Source organism: Lytechinus variegatus, chromosome 15, assembly GCF_018143015.1.
Source record: "Lytechinus variegatus isolate NC3 chromosome 15, Lvar_3.0, whole genome shotgun sequence".
Classification (NCBI taxonomy): domain Eukaryota; kingdom Metazoa; phylum Echinodermata; class Echinoidea; order Temnopleuroida; family Toxopneustidae; genus Lytechinus; species Lytechinus variegatus.
Genome location: NC_054754.1, coordinates 13,653,504 through 13,674,905, shown reverse-complemented (window position 1 = coordinate 13,674,905; position 21,402 = coordinate 13,653,504). Strand labels below are relative to the sequence as shown.

The following is a 21,402-nucleotide window of genomic DNA, read 5'->3' as shown; positions in this document are numbered from 1 at the left end:
AAATTTTAAAATTTTTGTTTGATGTGATGTAAAATGATTACCTTCAGATTATCCAGAAGAAAATTTACAAAACAAGCAAATTGAAATTAAGTAAAAACAATATATGTAGTCCCATATATAGAAATTCTTGTATGGTTCAAATTCTCCTATTAACAGATGCGTAAGAAAAAAAATTGTAGCTACATGTGTAATTATGTTCCCCTTTTGTATTTATGAAATTCCATACGTTTTGATAAAATTTGATCCAGATATGAAATAAAGCCAATATAAATTTTTGGAAAATGTCCACTTTTGCTTGGAATTGCCCAAATATGTTTTGATATTCACATTCAAATTTTACGCATTGTACACTGTGAAAGGCCTAATAAATAAACATACAAGTAAATGACAAAATATTCAATGGAATGCATGTAGGAAGCAACCAGTAACTCAAGATGGAGACTTCACCTTCCAAAAAGAACTTAATTGCCTCCCCCCTAAAAAAAAAATAAAAAACAAAGAATAAATAAATAATCAAATATAATCAATAATAATCATAATAGTAATTTTAATAATATATGTACTAATAACAATAGTAATAATTGTATAAATAAACAAATAAATTAATTAATGCATAGTTGAATACATGTAAATATAATCAGAACCAAACAAAAAACATACACCCCTGTACATGTACATGCAAGAACTGATCAACATAGCCAAGATACATGTACATTCAACAATAAGACTTTGTTTTTGAAAAAAATGTTTCCAGAAAGGAATTTTAGAAAGATACATGTACATGTCGCTTTAAGGTGAGGATATACATATACATGTATGTTGTCTTGAAGTTACAGTATTGCATTAATAATGGTGGTGAATTTTCAGAAAGTGGACATTTTTGTAATGAAATACACAGTAAATATTGAAAAAACCCATTGTCATATTAAACTAGGAAATATTTCAGTACTGTGGTGCTCAAAAAGTTTACTAGTGAACCGCACCAGAAAATGAACATATTTACGCTGTTCAAGTTCTAGCAGGTTTTAGTTATTCAATTGTGAAGTCTGGTGATAAAATATTACATTCAATTGAGTTTGTTTCTCTGGGCTCACCAAACAGTGCACTGTTGTTGTCTTACGAATGCATTTTGTGTTGAGGTTCACTAACTTCTGGGCACAAATTCTGTACATGTAATGCAACACTTTACTAGTTCCACTCATTCATAATTAATAGATACAAATTCTGTACATGTAATGCAACACTTTACTAGTTCCACTCATTCATAATTAATAGATTACTACTGAAATTAAGTGTTCACTGTTTAATCAGTGATTGCAACTTGTGCATCTGTGATGCCGGCATTATCCAGTACATGAGGTGACCATGTGAATTTCACTCGGAAAAAATGCAATCATTATCTCAGTTAAAGACAAAAAGAGGAAACTCTCAATTCATCATTGTTATACCCTGGAAGTTATTTACATGCACTTTCGAACTTCCTTTCCATCTAAGATTGAGTAACATTCAGACCAGTCAAACCTACATGTACTCACTCACAAATAATAAAATACACGAATTTGCCTGAACTACATAAATGTACATTAAAGTCACACACTACAGGAAAAAATGTGAGAAAGACCTCTTATCTTGCCATATGAAATTCATTTTGATATGTACATGTAGGCTACTGCATAGTTGCAAGTAAAGTTAAACAGCATAAATTGCAACCTTTATTCATTTTATTGATAATTACAGTAAAACATTCAAGGAAAACTTTATATTTAACTTGTTGCTGGGTTACTGTATACATTTGATATAAAGGTACATGTATCTGTCTGTGAAATGCAGCATAATTCAAATACTGCAATTTATCATGAATGCTGTCACTAAAGTGTAACTGAACTCTTAATAGGAGTGCATATTAAACAATTGTTTGATATTAAGGTGTGAATGATCTTTCTGCTTTGTACATGAAGTATATCTGTTTTCAATCAAATTTTCCCCTAGTGTGAATGGGCCATTAATGGCATAACACCGCTGTCAGGTTCTCACAGTTGTAATTGTCAAACTTGTGATGATATGCAATTGTGTGTCTGATACGTATCAACCGACAGAATCATTTGATCTTTTTACAAGGAGTAAAGGTTGCATGAAAGGTTGCTGGCCTATCTTGACTCAGCCTACATACAGGTACAAGCTATTAACAGTGAGCCACGAATTTGAAGGAGAAGGATGTGATATTGGAGTTTGGGGGCCCATGGATCCCCTAACGAATTTCACAAGAAAAAAGGGAGAAAATAAAAATGAAAACAAAAGAAGAAGACAAAGTGTGAAATATGATACTATTTTGAAAATATGTCAAAATCTATTTTTTTGAAACTATATATTTGTATTTAAAAAAGGTAAAACATTTTGGCTCATTCTCTTCACTCATTCACAGCTTTTTTTTTTTACAAATTTTACCCAAAGTCCATGCCTTGCCCCTTCAAAATGTTTATCTCATTACACTACTGGCATATAAAGTAAAGAGAAAACAAGAACAAAATGACCAAGACACACCAGTATTAAAAGTTTTGATCTTTTTATAATGAAACTCTCATTTTTGTGATAGATTTTGAAATAATCTTTCACTGTTTTCTTTCAGTATTTTTTTTTCTCTTTTTACATGACCATCTTTTTCTCTCTTTGTCTGGGGGGTGGTGGAAAATACTCGTCAAGCCATTCTCTAATCTATTGTATGTACATATTAACACGTAGAGAGTCTTATATCAGTTCCATGCCGTGCAACAATATTATCTGACCCTAAAACCCCACTGTTATTTCAGTACAGGTATATATACTGTATAAATATTTATTTTTTTAAATCAAATTTTCACTACTGTCATGTGTGCACAGTGATTCTTCTCAGTACATGTATATTCAAACGTTTTGATACAGTATGAAGATCCATTTCTTCATTCATTTCTTTATTATGTATCTTTTTATTTTTTATTCTATTTCTTAATTGTATTTCTGTGTGTTTATTTATTCATTCATTCATTCATTTTATTCATCTATTCATTAATTTATGTATTTATTTGTTTCTATATTTGTTTATTCATTTGTTAATTCATTCTTTTATATTTTATTTTATTTCTTTTTTCTTTTGTTATATTTATTCATTTTATTACATTTTTTAAGGGGGGGAGAAGGTGTCTCTCTAATTGGTACTACATGTATGAACCCCTCCCCCTCCCTGCCTGTTCACAGGTACCTGCACATACTGTAGCAGTGTTCTTGAGGTTAATCAAATTAGAGTAAATCTGTGTGTAAATAAAATGTGCTCAGCCCACGATGTAATTCAAACCTATTTTGTTATGATATGATTAATTTCATTGCCATGGTAATGGAGCTTTGGGATCCTTCACAATATTTAGACACACACAAACTCCATACATTTGTGTCATAATATATTGAGATGGCTGCTTAAGATCTTATTTGCAACATGGTTGTTAAAGGAATATGCCAGTTGTGGTAACGATATCAAAATGAGTTCGTACAGAATCCAATGAAATGACCACCAAAGTGTCTGTTTGTATGAATAAAAAATATGTGCCAAAGGATTCTGGAAGAAATTGTGTAATTGCTGAGAAATAAGCAAATAAGAACAGGATTCGGGTCAAGCGTCGGGCCGTCGGGCTGACATTCAAAGCAATAATAATACACTGTCCCACGTGCGCTTATCTTTGTTGGTGATCTTCTGTGTGAACATTTTTCAGCCTAGATTTCAAGAATTCACAAAGTTCAGTTACATGTATGTAACTTTACCAAATCAAGATCCTCGATGATATACTCATATACTGACAATTAAGCCTGGTTTTACAGACTTTCTCATGAAATCAGTGTTTACTGGCATTTCTCTTTAATGTCGAACATCAAAAACAAACATTTGAGTACCAGTATTAGAAATACATACCTTTTGAGTGAAAGAATTTGTTATGAAAGAAAAATCTCACTCAGTTGACAGCTAATTTCACACTACTCCTTAATGGGCATTATTATAGTACATCAAATTGTTTTATGTGCAAATGAGCAAAGCATGAGCGATGAGCATGGTCAAATACTGCAAATAAAAATACATAATTTGCCTTAATTGATACAATGTGCTATATGTACAGTAGTTCAGATTTATACATGATCCTAATTTCCCAATCAAATACATTCAGTCTAACCAATATCAGTAATTATTGGAGGAGCAATTTAAAAAACCAACCCACCCTACCTTTTTCAGCATCAAGGATAAGTTTGAAAGAAAACACCATTCGATAGGCGAGTTGTGGGACATGGAACTCTGTACCTTCCTCTGTCCGATATTTATTTACTCTATCCTTTTAAATATATTTAGGGCTTTATCTTCCCCAAATGCCAACAAATCAAACATTTTAATCTTGACCCAGACAGAAAACCCAATGCATGATACAACTGGAGGCAATTCATTTGCAATTTTAATGCATTGACGATGTGTACAGTATGTTGATGTTTCTGTGTAATACGAGGTGCCGATTATCTAATTGCCTATTCAATGGCTATTTCACCTCTGTAGTTCCTGTCTGGGTCTTTGAAGGCAATGGAATCTCTCATATCATCGCCTATCATTTGGGCTCTATGAATAAAGATATATTCTGAGTAACGCTACTTCACATGCTTTATTAGTTTCTGTTGTCTTCATTCTTGACCCAAATAAAGCACAAGGAGCGTTTCCTGCTATGACTTGTCACTAATAAATAGCTCAAGGAAACATTGTACATGTACATGATCGGCTGGAAGCAAAGTTTTGTCACCAACAGTGTGCACTACAAGAGGATTGTATGTTGAGTTATATAATACAACAACAAAAAATTTCAAAACTTTTCGTGCACCCTGCTATGACAATCATAATGCTGACATTAGATTATGAAAGTTTTACACCAAGATGACAAGACAATTCCATCAAGTTGAATTTCCCCCTTTAAAACATTACGAATCCCCCTTTCCTCATAAAAACATTACGAATCTTGTCTTGTTGTCTTTTATTTTCTTTTTTATTTACTCTGGACTTACCTGAGAAGAAAGTATTGATTTTAGAGAGCTCCTTCTCACAGAATTGAAAGAACTTCTCTTCAAACTGGACAAAGTGGCGATCCACCTGAGCCTCCCCCGATACTGATTTTAAGAATTCAAATGAAATGAGATCAAAAGACATTAAAACCAAATGTATATGATAAAGAATTTGGGGATACAAAGACAATGTTGATGATGATTGCTATGAGGATGGTGATGATTTCAATGGGAAGGGTAATGCAAGATGAAGGTGACAATATTGATGACGATGATGATGATGATGACCATATTGATGATGATGATTTTAATGATGATGATGATGATTTTGATGATGATGAAGATGACGACAATGATGATGATTATGATTGTGTGGTGGTGGTGATTATGATGATGATGACAATATTGATAATGATGATAATGATTATTATGATGATGGTGATGATGGTGGTGATGATGATAATGACAATGATATGTTGATGATGATGATGATAACAATATGATGATGATGATGATGATGGTGATGGTAATAATGCTGCTGCTGATGATGATGGTGATGGTAATAATGCTGCTGATGATGATGATGGTGATGATGATGATGGTGATGGTAATAATGATGATGATAGTTATCATCAACATCCTCCTCCTCATCATCATCAAACATGGTCACAAACAGCAGACTATTTGACTTTATATGAGAAGGGGTTTCATGAAAACTTATTTAACACCAATAATCCTGAATATGTTCATGCACAGTTTGGATGTACTGTACAAATAGGTCTCTTCCTCTTTAATTTTCTCTAGCTCTATCATTTCATGTACAGTGTACATCTTCTTTTCTCCCCCTTACCTTTCCCAAAGGGAATTACAAATCACCTTTGTCATTTCCTGGGGAGGAATTGCCAAATTTCCTGAAACTGTTATTATGGGAGACACATGTCCAGGTATTATGGAGATGATGTATACAGGTATTCCATGACATTCAACCTATACCCCTTTCATAAACCTATCCTCCAATTATCCAATTCAATAAAAATTGCGTTCATAAACTCCGAAAATAATCTGCAATATCTTTATGAGCGCCCATCCTAAAAAAGGAGGATAATCTTCATGGCAACCGCACACACCCCCTCCGATGCAGTTGCGTTGGAAAAGGGTGACCTTGTGACCGCTCCATGGCAATTATCCGCATTACAGTACTTTCGAAATGTGTTCATAAAGTCAAAATCTGGTCCCGATGCCACTTTTATGCGGATAATTGCAGCATCAAAATAATGCGAATAACTCTGGTCCTCCTCCGATTTTACGACCAAATTATGCTGCTATTAGCCGCATAATTGTGTTTATGAAAAGGGTACAACAGGGAGCAATTCCCTGATACAGCGTTATTTCAGTGCACACCATTCAGTTTAACAGTTTAGTTTAATATTGTGTTTATTCAGGAGAATTAAAATTCAATTTTTGTTTGTTTTCTATTGTTGTGTTTTGTGTTTATTTTCCTTGAAGCGCCATGAGCACCGAAAGGTGGACCTGTGCGCTATATAAGTAGCCACCATTATTATTATTATTACCATTCAGCAAATTTTTTTTTTTTAATCTAACAGGTATCAACCATGCCAACTTTGTAATTGTTGGATAATTTTGTAGAGGAAAGAGTCAAACAAGTACATGTATTTTCATATGCATTGCACCATTCCTGCCTTTAACTAGATAGAAACAATTTGGAAAGTTCTATAATTTTTTTTTTAGAAAAGAAGAGTATAGAATTACTATTAAGCACTGCAAACTAGTTAAAATTGATATTAAGCCAATCAAAATGGTCCGTTGCTATTCCAGTTTATATGGTATATTTCATATAATAGTAATGCCATGGTCGGACTTGTAAAATTACATAATTTATGAAATTAAGCACATGTATCTCATTTCCTCCAAATCATATCCGTTATACATGGGGGGGGGAGAGTATACAAAAAACTTAAATGGATTTAATACATAATATTTGAAATGAGGTACGTATCAGCAGGGCTCATCACTAGCAGTAGCCCTGTGGCCAGGAGCAACCAGAAATGAGAGCCTGGCCACCAAAAATCTGTAAAGGCCCACACTTGGAGGCCCACTTTGGCTACCAAAGTTTTGAAAAATTGTAATGTTTTCTATTGTTTTAGGGCCACTAAATTTGCGGGACACCAAGAAAAAAATTTTAGTGTGGAGCCTTGGTATCAGTGAGGCGTTTTAAAGACTAGATACTCACTATCTGCTTCTGGGGCTGCTCTCTGGGCATCGTACAGCATGTTCTTGAGTTCCTATTCAAGATACAAAGAGAAAAAAAGAGTGTTGAAAGTTACAGTGGAGCTTTAGGTATACTTATTTCACATTATTTTTTCAGTGATATCTCTTAATCATATATTTAAATTTCCAATACATGTACATAAAGCGTAGACAGTAAATTGATGAACTGAATGCACCATTTCATTCATTAATTCTATTTCAAACAATGAAATATGGATTTTCTTCATTTTTTCATTTGAAATTGAAGTACAATGTAGTTCTACATGTAGTACTCAATCATTACATTTTTATTGACTACTACTGTACATATAGATTTCCATCCTGTATAGATTATTCATTTATACAGAATGTACAGTCTAGGCCTATCAATCAATATCTATAGATGTACTTACTCATTCTTTATTTCATTCATTATTCTTCATCTACATAATTCATTCCTCTATTCATTTATTCATTTAATTGTTTTCAAAGAATATTTTTTGCACTCTGATCGAATATTTCATGTTATTTTTTTTTTAATATAAATCATCTACCTGTACTCATTCTTTGCAGTAAGAACCACCCAAATAATAATTTACAGTGTGTAAATAGATTATCATAATAAGTCACCACAAAGTGTGGACAGTCTATAAAATGGGCAAATTCAATAATTCCAACAAAAACAAGGGGGGGCTGATCCTTGTCCAATGAATAATCCCTGAAAAATCAATAAAGGCTTTGATCTTGGACAAGTAAACACAGAATGGCATCACACGTGCGGATCATGTGACTCTCATGCCGTGTTCCATCGACTGTGACGATTTGACGCGTGACCATTCAGTCACGCCCTACAAATATTGAAGCAACCACTTTTCACTAGAAGATGCTCTTGTTATAAAAGATGCAAGGTGAATTTCTTTAGACAGCTCTACCCACACTCTCTCCTTTTGTATTGATACTTTCAATAATGGATGGGAGGGGTTGCAAGAAACACATTACGTGTACGTGCACAAATGGTCCGATAAACTATAAATCGTCATAAAATAACAGGTACACGATTGAACACTTTAAACATCTATATTATAACATACAGTATGAACACAAACACCAATACCAGACTTGAAATCAGAATCAGCCAATGAGCAATGCAGAAAGTACGAGGGGAAACTTATGTCAGCAAATGAAGATGCAGACAGATCACGTGAAGAGTGTGTGTTCATACTGAATTTTCCACAGTAGAATAATTAGCAAACACTTGTGAAATCTGGTTGAAAATATACTTTAGAATACAGACGGTATTAATGTGAATGGGTGCAACTTCAGCATGAAACTACATTTATCTCCTCTTTTTAAATTATTCTCTACAAAATGCTTTTCAGTGTACTGAAAGTTAACAATTCACAAAAAAACATATAACAATCTGATTTCTTCATTCATTTGATCATGCACGTAAAGGCACATGCCTACCATAGGTTACATGTAAGTCACTGCAAGCGATTTGGCTTTTCCGAGACTGTACCCCAACAGTGTGTAACAGAATGTCTGTATGGTTTCAGACAGGTGGGAGCTGTGATTCTACCTCGCTCCCACTCTAATATCATATCATGACAATTTTCAGCATAATCCTTCCTAACTAATTCCTCCCATTACCTCATTCAGAATGTCTGAAAGAGAAGTTCACCCTGATGAAAATTTCATTGTAAAAATAACAGAATATCTAATAATTAAAAAAAATATTGGTAAAGGTTTGAGTAAACATCCATCAAAGATTTTAAAAGTTGTTACAGGGCTGCTTACTAGAATATAAAGCTTTTGATTTAAAGTCATATATCGCATTTACAAGGACTTAAGAAGGGTAAGATGATAACATGCCACTGTGATCTTGGCCTTTGAGCTTAAATTCAACAGGCTTCCTGGGATCCACGCTAGTATCATACACACCAAATTATATGTGCCTACGTTTAGTAAAAGGACAAGTCCACCCCAACAAAAACTTGACTTGAATAAAAAGTGAAAAATTCAACAAGCATAACACTGAAAATTTCATCAAAATCGGATGTAAAATAAGAAAGTTATGGCATTTTAAAGTTTCGCTTCATTTCACAAAACAGTTATATGCACATCTCGGTCGGTATGCAAATGAGGAAGTGATGACATCACTCACTCACTATTTCTTTTGTGAAATATGAAATATTTTCATTTTCTCGTCATTGTCATGTGAAATGAAGTTTCATTCCTCCCTGAACACGTGGAATTCCATTATTTTAACATTTTGTGCTTCAGGCAAGGAGGTCCTAATCGTCAAATTCGTAAAAATTGAAATATTGTATAATTCAAACAATAAAAAACAAAAGAAATAGTGAGTGACATCATCGACTCTCTCATTTGGATGTAACTGGCTCGTTCATATAACTATTATGTTGAAAATAAGCGAAACTTTGAAATGTCATAACTTTCTTATTTTACATCCGATTTTGATGAAATTTTCAGCATTGTGCTTGTCTGATTTTTCTCTATTGATTCAAATCAAGATTTTTCTGAGGTGGACTTGACCTTTAAACTGAAGTTACACCTGTACTGCGTTTTGATTTTTGATTTGACGTCATATACATGTACATATACATTTAAGAGAAGCAGGCATGAAATACACTGAAGGTATGTCAGTAAAAACTATTTTTTCAATTTTCGAATGCAAAATAAGGAAGTTATTTTTTAGTTTTGCTTAATTTCACAAAACAGCAATATATGTACAGTACATCCTGGTCAGTATATGCAAATGAGGTGACTGATGATGTCACCTATTATGAAATATGAAATATTCTAATTTTGTCCTCATTTTCATGTGAAACAATTTTTTTTTTCCTCACTGAACAAGTAGAATTTCAATTGTTTCAATCATTTTATGGTTCATTCAAGTTGGTCCTTGACGAAAGAAATAGTGAGGGACATTATCGACTCTCTAATTTGTATGTCACAGAGTTGTGGATATAACTGTTTTGCAAAAAATAAGCGAAACTTTTGATGTACAAATGTACGTGTATCTCATAAAATTCTACAATTTACATCTGATTTTAAATGAAATTTTCAGTATTGTGCCTTGGCTTTTCTCCATAGATCTACCAGTATTCAAAAGAACATTTCATTCAGGGGTAGACTTACCTTTACCTAAAGTTAAGTTGATTTGAATAAAAAGAGAAAATTTCAAAGAGCATAACACTGAAAATTTCTTTGAAAGCGGATGTAAAATATCAAAAGTTATGACATTCAAAAGTTTTGCTTAATTTCACAAAATAGTCATACACCTGTATGTACATTCTGGTCAGTATGCAAATGAGGAGACTGATTATGTCATCACTATTTCTTTTGTATTTTATAATACAAATGTGAAATATTTTAATTTTCTCCTCATTGTCAAGTGAAACAATGATTAATTCCTCCCTGAACTTGTGGAACTAGCATTGTTTAATACTACATGGTTCAGTCAAGTTGGTCCTTATTGTCAAATATGTAAAAAATGAAATATTATATAATTCAAACAATAAAAAACAAAAGAAATAGTGAGGGAAGGACATCATCGACTGTCTCATTTACATGTCACTGAATTGTGCATATCAATTTTTTGAGAAAAATAGGCGAAATTTGAAATGTCATAATCAGATTTTGATGAAATTTTCACTGTTATGCAAGTTTAATTTTTCTCTATAAATTTTTTCAAATCAATATTTTTCTGGGGTGGAGTTAACTTTTAAGTACTAGAACTGGGTCTGTGCATGCAGACTAAATGGAAGATGGAGATGGGGAGAGGGCAGGGCAGGGTAGGATAATTGAAAGGCATGCCATTCATACTTTATTGAATGATTTCGCATGAAATGATTGGTAAGTGGTGGACCTACATAACTGTTAATTGGAAAAATGGCAACTGACAGTCGTGTTCACATTGCAGTCTGCTGTATTTGCCTTAATTGGTCGACCTACATAATTTTAATTGGAAGTGGGAATTGGCAGCCGTGTTCACAAAGAACTTGAGGAAGCCAAGTACATCTACATCATATAACTTTATATCTTTTTTCAATTCCTTTAATAACAAAAATGTGGTTTTAACCCTTTGGATGCTGATGTTGCAATATTGCACATCAACCTTGGTAAATTTAAATTCAACAATGGTATTAATTAGTAATATTCTTCTTCCCTACAGGATACATGTACATGTACATGTACATGTACCTTCATATCTGAGAAGCTTATAAATGGCAGTACATGTAGGCCTATTTCTTGGATTTAATAATCATCAGTATCAATGATGCAATTTGGAATTCTTGATTCAAAGAAAATAACATGGTTCCAAACATTTGTCATTATTGTACCCCTCAAAAAATAAATAAATAAACAAATAACAATAATAATTCATCATGCAAAGAGTTAAAGCCAAGGAAAGTCAGTGAATGATATTGCTCAAGAAAATGTGCATTTCTGTACATACAATGTACAGTCTGTATTTAGGGCAAGATATTTATCTGAAACGAGTTAAGTTCCTTTATACCCAGTACATGTATGTAGGCCTAATTCTTTGTTTTCAACAAACTATTCTTTTTTTTCTACAGGTTCAACTTTGCATGTACCGTATTGATTTATAGCTCATTGTATGTTACTTTTTGACAAAGTTTTTTTACAAAAAAAATTCTTAGACTTAAGTTTATCGGTATGCATACTATGCACTACATAGCTTTCGTGCTATGGAGGCTTGTATGAGGATCAGATGTTTTGGATTCCAATGGGGGCCATTGCAATGGAAAAAATTTCCATGTTGAGAATGTCACATACTTGTAACAAGGCCAACTGGAGAGCATCAATGTTACAAGAGAATGAAACCATCAAAACAAAATAGTTTTACACGTACGTACAAGTGTGAAAATATAACAAGTGGAGCGCCTAGTTATCTGAAAGTCCCACCTACATGTAGGCCGACATCATAATTTGATGTACATGTAGCAGCAGAACTGACTTTGAAAACAATTGAGGTATACACTACACCTACCATACAGTACATGCAATGAACAATTTTTCAAAATGAGTAGGGGGGGAGGAAACAAATATTTATTTCATTTCATTTGCCTAGTGGCTTGAAAATGAATTCATCCATTTACCAATACCTGATAAACATTTATAGTCCATGGTCTTATGAACTTTGCAAAATCCTTGAAAATTCAAAATCTCTGCCACATGTGGTTAAGTTTTTTACATAACATGGTCAAAGTTTGACCCTACATGTAGATGACCTTTGACTTTGATTGCTGTTCTGCAACTCACTTTACATGTACATGTAGATGGTCTGTGATATAAATTTATGTATTTTTAAAGTTATGATGACATTAACCTTTGAAAAAATTTCAATGTTAATACACCAACATGGCCAAAGTTCATTGACCTTAAAGGACAAGTCCACCCCAATAAAAACTTGATTTGAATAAAAAGAGAAAAATTCAACAAGCATAACACTGAAAATTTCATCAAAATCGCACGTAAAATAAGAAAGTTATGGCATTCTAAAGTTTCGCTTCATTTCACAAAACAGTTATATGCACATCTCGGTCGGTATGCAAATGAGGAACTGATCACATCACTCACTCACTATTTCTTTTGTATTTTATTATATGAAATATGAAATGTTTTTATTCTCTTGCCATTGTCATGTGAAATGAAGTTTTATTCCTCCCTGAACATGTAAAATTCCATTATTTTAACATTTGTGCTTCAGGCAAGGAGGTACAGGTGTACTAATCTTCCAATTCATAAAAATTGAAATATTGGATAATTCAAACAATAAAAAACAAAGAAATAGTGAGTGAGTGAGTGAGTGACATCGACTCCCTCATTTGGATGTAACTGGCTCGTTCAGATATCTGTTTTGTTAAAAATAAGCGAAACTTTGAAATATCATACCTTTCTTATTTTACATCCGATTTTGATGAAATTTTCAGCATTGTGCTTGTCTGATTTTTCTCTATTGATTCAAATCAAGATTTTTCTGAGGTGGACTTGACCTTTAAAATGGCCTTTGACCTTGATCATGACACCAGAGAGTCATGCTAGATGATCGGTGGTACTTGATTGTCCGTACACTGCATGTCCAAGTTTCTGTCCATAAGACCAAGTTTATGATGACATCTCAAAGACTTATGTACATGTACATGTATGTAACCTGGTTAAAATACCAATGTTGACGACGCCGCAGTTGACATTGTCGCCGTTGCCAAAGCAGTGCTGGACCCATTTAATAAAGGACTTGCAAATGCTGTAACTTTGCCATAATGGTAACTGCCATGGTAACAGGGCTCAGCAGCCAATCATAATGAAGGTTACCATGGTAGTTGCCATAATGGCAAAGTTACAACAGTTGCGAGTCCTTCATGAAACGGGACCCAGTACAGTAGTCTCGCTCTGATATGCAGACAAGAAAAAAAAGGCAGAAAATATAATTCAAGAATTATGAGGGGCATTGTGTTCAATCAAATGGCAACCAATGTCATGGCATTGGATGGCTTTGGATTTATTTTACAAGTACATGTATGTGTGTACTGTGACTGTCCATATACATGTACATGTATCATCCAGGCATGAAAAACAATACTGTGTTTTGTGTTTGACAACGCTGTCCTCCTTGTTCTATGGCAGTTACCCATATATGGATACAAATATTTGAAATACATACAGTCTGAGTGTAAATCCAGAGTTGGACAGATTCTGTTTGTACAGATTTGACAGAACTATCAATTTTTTGCATTGTTCACAAAGGTGAATCCAGGATAAATGTAGATCCAACTCCAAGTCAACAACTCGGGAAGAGTTGAGAGATATTGTATGCAAATTACGTACAAAGCTAATACTGTACATAGCTTGATAGAACCCTGGGATTTTTTAAGGGTTTGTTATGATCCTGTTAACACACACAGAGCAGCCTCACTGGACAAACCAAATCAGAATAGCTCCCTGGGTAAACACAAAACAGGAATTGTCCGGAACAACAATAGGGGTGATCTACAGGCTATGGGTCACCAAATCAGAACATGAGGCAGAAACCAAGTCCTGGCACATACATGTAATAGAAAAGTGCAGAATAGTGATAATACAACAGAAAAAATCATTTAATTTAGGAAAATGACTAGAATTTGATCTTTTATAATCTATATGTACTTTGTAGATCTAATTAATGCAAAGTGTATGCACAGCAATGCATGCATACATGTACATGTACGCAGGACAAAACTTTGTCAATACACCAGTACCCGAGATAACAATAACTAATAAAGCCAGTTCGTAGTTCCTTTCTGCGCATGATCAAAAGATTCTATGCATGATCAGAGGAAGGTCAAAAAGTGACATGGTGGTTTAAAATCTAATGAGATAAGCACCAACTTTGATGTCTTGATTATTCATATATTCTTTTGAATAGTGGTTTTCATTTAATACATCCACAAAAAACAACAATGTGTCCACAAACAACTGGTATTTCAGTTAGCCAAGTACACTGTGCAACTGCTATGATATGCATTCAAAGTACGAATGCAACAAACTCCTTCATAAAGTGTTCATTGGTGTGCTATTCTAGTCACCTGGTCTATTCAATTTCTTCATCCTGCTATGTAAGGCAAGCATACGTAATATCTTGTTTGAAATCTCCATATCATAATAAAGAAATGAAAGGTTGTTTGACCAAAATTGTCCATGAAGTAATTACGAACTGGTCTATTCATGGAAACCGAAATACAAGGAGAGAATCCATCTTGCACTGTATCAGGAAGAATACATGTAACATGAGAGAAGCAATCTAAAACTTGAACATCAAAATCGGTTATAGAATAAGCAAGTTATGGAAGTGTGAAAAGTCTTGTTGTACTGTCTATGGGGATCCTCACATTGGCACACATGCTTCAAAATGGCTAATTTTGTGGACAACCCTTTATTTGTTTGGTACACAAGTTTTCAGATATTTAAACATTATCTCCTCCTGGCTGTGACATATGTGGTGAAAACTTATTTTTTCTCATAACATACAGTAATGCTCAGAAGGAAGTGAGATGTACTTCAACTTGACGATGCATTTATCAATGTTCTTCTTTTCTCATTGTTGCCAATATTCATTGGATCTTGTCTTTTATAATTGTTGCCAATCTAGTGTTACAAGAAAATATTTGTTGCACTTAAGGTATTTGAGGATGGGGCTGATGTTTTGTTATAGTTTTGTTATCTTTCTTTTTTTTAATTTCATTTCTTTTATCACATTTTATCTTATTTCATCATATCATTCTCTACTGTAGGCCTACATGTACGTGTACTGTGCACACCATCACAAATCTAGCAGCCCACCTTTCTACCGTTTCCATTGATCTACAATTGTGGTGGTATTTGGATGCAATGCAATGCAGGCATACTCAAATAGGCAACGTACATGTAGGCATGTAGTCGAATTTGACTACACAATGTTGTAGCCTTGCTTTTTTTGTTTGCTTTCCATTTTCACTGTAAATTGATCAGAGGGTCTTACTAGAAAACCGTGCACCACGTCACCTACATGTATCCTATTTTAAACGTTACCCTGACGAGCCTGTATGAAGCGCATTCTAAGGGTGTCTCAGGATTACGAGTACCAGTAGGTTTCAAGGTTTCAAGCTACACCAAGGTGCGATAGAAACAGTCTTTTACAATATCAGAGCAGTGACTGAAGTGATTGACCTCTTTAAGCTCTTCATCTGAGAGTGCATTCTTTGTATGGCCTGGATCTTGCTTCCTAGATCAAAAGGCTTGAAATGCAAAGCTATCCACGCAACTTAAACCTCTTTTTTCGCACGGTATTCCTCCAACTTATATTTTCATTAGTGGACACTTTTTAAAATGACATCAATGATCCCTCACATGGCAATATGGCTTTATTTTAGTCTAATATGGAGATTCATAATTTTCAAATTAAAATAATCCATAATTTACCCCACACAGCCACCTTTCACTATGTTTCAAATATCTGCCACTTTCAAATAGTTGAAAGCAAAACAAAATATAAATCACATTCATCTAATAAATCAGAAATAAATGAAATCTCATAGTAGTTTCCTTCACAATCATCACTGATGAAATTAATATCACTAGTAAACTTTATTTACCCGCCAAAATGGGAATCAGTTTGTAAAAATTCTTAGAACTTGAGTTGACAGTTAGTTGTACATGCAGGTCTGATTCCCATTTCGACGTGTACTAGTATGTTGGGGTGACAGTCCATAATTTGAGCACATTTTGAATTACATGTATCATGAGGTTGATTCTCAATCAGAAATTTCTCACAGTACACACAAAATCAATAAAAAAAAACATAAATACCAGACTGAAGGTAAAAAAAAAAGATACCAAAGTCAAATTCAGTTGGCGAAATTTGTAATATGCTTTTCACACTGCATTTCCTTAACCCCATACTATCCTTAACCCCAGACTATCGTTAACCCCATACTATCATTTTTTCGATTCACACTATCTTCCTTAACCCCATACTATCTGCTCAGCTCATGAATATTGATGATTTTACCGTACTGAGCGTGATTAACGTGCAATTCCACTTCTGTGATTGGCTAATGCTTAGCCCCACTTTCCTTAGCCCTGTTTCGTTTTCACACTGCATCTCTTTGCACCGCAATTGTGGTGCTAGCAGCACAATAAGCCAGTTAACCCTGCTTTTTTGCAGGGCCAGATAGTATCGTACTTACCATGCTAGCCCACTTTGCTAAAACGTAGTGTTAAAACGAAGTGGACTACATTGTAAGCTTAATCCCAGGAAATTGGTGGGGCTAAGACCCCCCTTAGACCCACCAATTTAGGATGAAAAGTGCAGTGTGAAAAGCATACAAGTAGGTAAAGGGTTTCACTGGTAATGTGACCTCAAAATTCCATGGCAATCGACTAGTGCGCACTTGGCTGAAAAAGTGTCATAAAAAAGTGTAACCTTATTTGCACACGATCGTTTTGCAAAGATTTAGAAATGAAATCAAGCAGACAAAAGTAATTAATATCACTTATCAGTAGGGTGTCTGAAGCCACACTGAAAAGTGTCAGTATAAAACAGGCTGATTTAGGGGAAGATATGGCACATTTTTTTCGGGAAGTTCAGGCTGCTAGAAAAATGTGATCTGAATTGATTATTAACTTGTGTTTGGCATGTATGGAAAGAGAAAATTAAGGGGCTTCTTTTGGCAGTAAGGACAAGTTTATATGATCATTATAAATAAGGATTTAGAGATTAATTGCGAACCCTTATTTGTGTGTGTGTTGAGATTGCCATTTCCCCATGCGTTTTCTATTTGGGAAAATGAAATGTCTGTTTTGCACAATTTTTTTCACTTTGTCACATATTTTCATTGTGATCTGGTTTCAAAATCTTTGTAAAAATCATACCATCAGAAAGAGCATAAGAAATCCTATTGGACTCTTTACAGACAAATTTTGGGCATTAATGATAAATTTATAACAGCTCTCGGAAGCTAAAAATTTGGATTTGTGTGTGTCCCATTTCTTAACTACACAGTCTAAGGCAGAGAAATGCTGAAAATTGACCTGAATTCATTCTTCTTTTTCACAGCCAATAATTGGATTTTTTCAAAAATGTTACATTTCTGTCAGTCTGAAGGTCATTTCTCTTCAAATTCACAAAGAAAATGTGATATTTCTTGAAATAAGAAAAATAATTTTTTTCTCCAGACACCCTACTCATATCAGACAAAGGTTAAAATGCGCATGCCATTATTGCCATAACTTACTTTGGTTGGTAATTTATAACTTACCGGTAGGCCTACTAATATATTTGACAACTTCTGCATGCAAACTGGCAATTTCTTGATGCTTGTCGAGAAGATCATATTTTCTCAGAGCGGGCGCCAAAACTGTAGTCTGTATTTGCAAATGTTTTGCCAATAAATATTTTCTCAAATTGACAAATCATGGAGCCAGCATTTGGGATTTTTTGGGGGGTGAAATAATGGCGGCTGCATGATCGTGAGCCGTCGTGTACAAGGAGAAATAGAAAATACAAATGTTTAAAAATTCTTCAAAACAAATGGCTGCCAGCTGTCTGTTGACAGAATTTCGAAAGTCGAAACCACTTTTTTCATCAGTGACGAAACCACAAAATTATGATCATGTGGGACCGTTCATGGCAAATAAGGATTCTAACGACGCAACTCACCTCATATCGGATGTACTGTTTCCGCCATTCTGGAGTAATATGGGCCGTGAGATGCTCCGAAAATCTCATCTTCGCTTCTCTAGTCTAAGGGGTCACAAATACCGACGAAATGACTTTCCAGTGAGTCTATCCTCCATCAAACAAGGTCGGTGAAAATTGCTTCCAAAATACAAAAACAAACGACCGTCGACTTTATGCGCGCGTGTGTTAATGTTGCGAGCGGCCGCGGCCGCGGCGGCGCGGGTTATTATTAAATCACGAATTGGCGCTCGCCGGAAATACGAATCAGCTGATTTGTGTCTTCTGCTACTCGATTGCTCCATGATTTCTTCACTTGAATTATGACAGTCAAACTTGACTTCTTTTTCTGCCCAGACTCCCCTACAATATATGAAATGTTGCCCTAAAAAAGGGAGAGGGGAAAATTAAGTTTTGTTGTGTGATTTCTCAATGAGTTCTCCTTGGTTTTCTCAGGCTCAGCCAGATTTTTTTTTGGGGGGAGGGTGGGGGGTCTGTTCTGTTTTGTTTATTTTATTTCTTTATTGTAGTAATGTTTGTGGGGACATGCTCGTAGCTATCGAGGGGAAGCAGAAATAAGAGAGCTGAAGCAGAAGGATTGAATTAACTTCGAGCGATTGGCCTATAGTTTGTATATATATATCAGTATTTTCTTTTCTTTTCCTTTCTTATGTGTTCTTCATTCCATTATCTCCTTTTTAATTTCATTTTCTCAATCATTCTTTCAGTGAAAGGGAAGCAGGAAATAAAACAGTGGCGTAGCTAGGATTTTTCCCACGGGAGCACTGGGGGTCCATGCTTTTTAATGGGGGGCATTTTAAGAATTTTGTAAATATGAATAGGACCACAAATACAATAAGAACTTGGAAAATCAAATAATGCGACCGCGCAGCATGAGCTGAAAATGTTGATATTTAGACTAGAAAGCGGACATTTACAGAACACTTTCAAAATCAATTTACGAATAAACAAACTAATGAAAGCACGATGTCAGAGCTGAAATGTGTTTTGTATATTTATATTTTAAGCTCCATATCAGCCTATTGAGCAAGATATGAATCTCATCGAATAGCCAAAGCGAGCGCGAAGCGAGAGCGAAAATTTTGTAAGGGTTTTTTTTCTTGCAAGACTTCCCCTCACCTTATTTCAATCAGTCATCTTCCTCCTCTTATTTTCCTCTTCTTTTATTCACTCGTCTTCATCCTGTTCTGTTTTTCATTCTTTCCCCTTCTTTTCATTTTTCTTTCTTTCTCCCTTGTTTCCTTTTTTTTGCTGCGCCAATTATTTTTTTCAGGGGGCACCTAGGAGTCACACCAAATGTCGGGGGAGCAAGTGCCCCCAGATGCCCCCCTTCCTCTTGAGCTTCTTCCCTGTTTACAAATCTCATCTTCCTGTCTTTTGGGGGTGGCTTTAATTTCTTATAATTCACTGTTACTTTGATACCTATGAAATTATTTGTCACTTTTATTGTATGATAAAAACACCGCACATACTACAGTGTGTTTATTTTCAGTGCCTTAAGGATTAAGGCGAAGCAGCACTTTTTAAGGGAAGAAGCTATTTTTTCAAGTTCTCGATTTGGTTTTCCCTATCTTATATAACAGGGATGAATTGATAGGATATTCAACGAGCTGCAAATCTTAAGTTTAAGACTGCCCTCTCTGATTGCTCATGACAGAGGTGGCGGAACGTATTTTCGTGAGGGGGGGGGGCAAAGCAAAAAGAGGGCACTTATAAAAAATGAAAATGCATGGGCATTTTGGGTGCAAACTGTTATTTTCACTATCATCTGCTTGAAGTAGTTGTGTGTTTGTAGTATTTAAGTTGAGCAAAGCCATTTTGAAGTGATATCTGATTGATGAGATAAATATTCAGGCTCATCCACGAGCGAGCTCAGCGAGCGAGCGGTTTGGAAAAATTAAAATCTTAAGTGGTAAATCTCGCTTTTGGTCAATTATGTTAAAATGACATTCTTGCAAAATGTTGCAAGCGCCAATCGCGAGCTGAAACCTTAGTCGACATTTTGTGAAATAAGACGTGATAATGATAACATTCCGAGCAGTTTTTGTAATCCTGAAAAAGATTGTAGACCTATGTAACTAAAGAATCAACACGAGCACGAAGCGAGAAATTAATTTTTTTATACACTTACCAGAAAACCTGTGTTATGGACTACATTTTTAACCCATAAACGAATGTAATATCTCACCAATTGCGAAACGCGAGATGAAAATTGGGGATACTTGCAAACTGGCCATTCTTAGCATTTTGTGTAACCAGGAACAGAATGAGTACTTTGTTAAACAATCATTGATGCGAGCGCGAAACGTAAGCCAAAAATTTGTGATATTCCAACGTGAAAGCATTCCATTAACGATGAACAAGAGGAGTATGATATATACTCAACAATAATAATGATGCGAGCGCGAAGCGAGAGCAAAAAAAGGGGGATTTTCTAACCTTAGATTTATTAATAGAAAAGGGTATTTTTTTTTAAGAACACATTTCATTTTCTTTTAAGGCATGTCCCATTTTAAGCATTTTTGTAACCAGGAACAGAATGAGTACCTTATTATGCGAACGCGAATCCGAACCAACACTTGTTTTTTTTTCTAACCTAAAATGTATTATGTATACTTCAAAAAGGGTATTTCATTTTCATGATTTTGAAAGGGGCACATTTTATTTTGAAAAAAGGCGAGTTTCATTAGTGCCGCCGCACCTGGATCATGAGTGTGGTTATCAGGTTAGCAAATGAATTAAAATGAAGGGTGTTTTCAATTCTTAGTCTTGTTTTCACCAAGCCGATGTGCAATGGGCTGACAGAGGGCGCTAGA

The 21,402-nt window shown here is 34.7% G+C and overlaps 1 protein-coding gene across 1 annotated transcript in view; it reads right to left on the bottom strand.

Annotated features, from left to right (window-relative positions):
- The window catches only part of LOC121428396 (xenotropic and polytropic retrovirus receptor 1 homolog), a 39,791-nt gene extending 21,041 nt beyond the window's left edge, over window positions 1-18,750 (bottom strand). The window contains exons 1-3 of the mRNA XM_041624996.1: window positions 18,548-18,750; window positions 7,310-7,361; window positions 5,062-5,163 (exon numbers count right to left, since the gene is read on the bottom strand). Of these exons, the coding sequence (XP_041480930.1) occupies window positions 5,062-5,163; window positions 7,310-7,361; window positions 18,548-18,616 (223 nt within the window). The 5' untranslated portion in view covers window positions 18,617-18,750. The remainder of the gene's footprint in view (window positions 1-5,061; window positions 5,164-7,309; window positions 7,362-18,547) is intronic.
- Window positions 18,751-21,402: the final 2,652 nt, after the last annotated feature.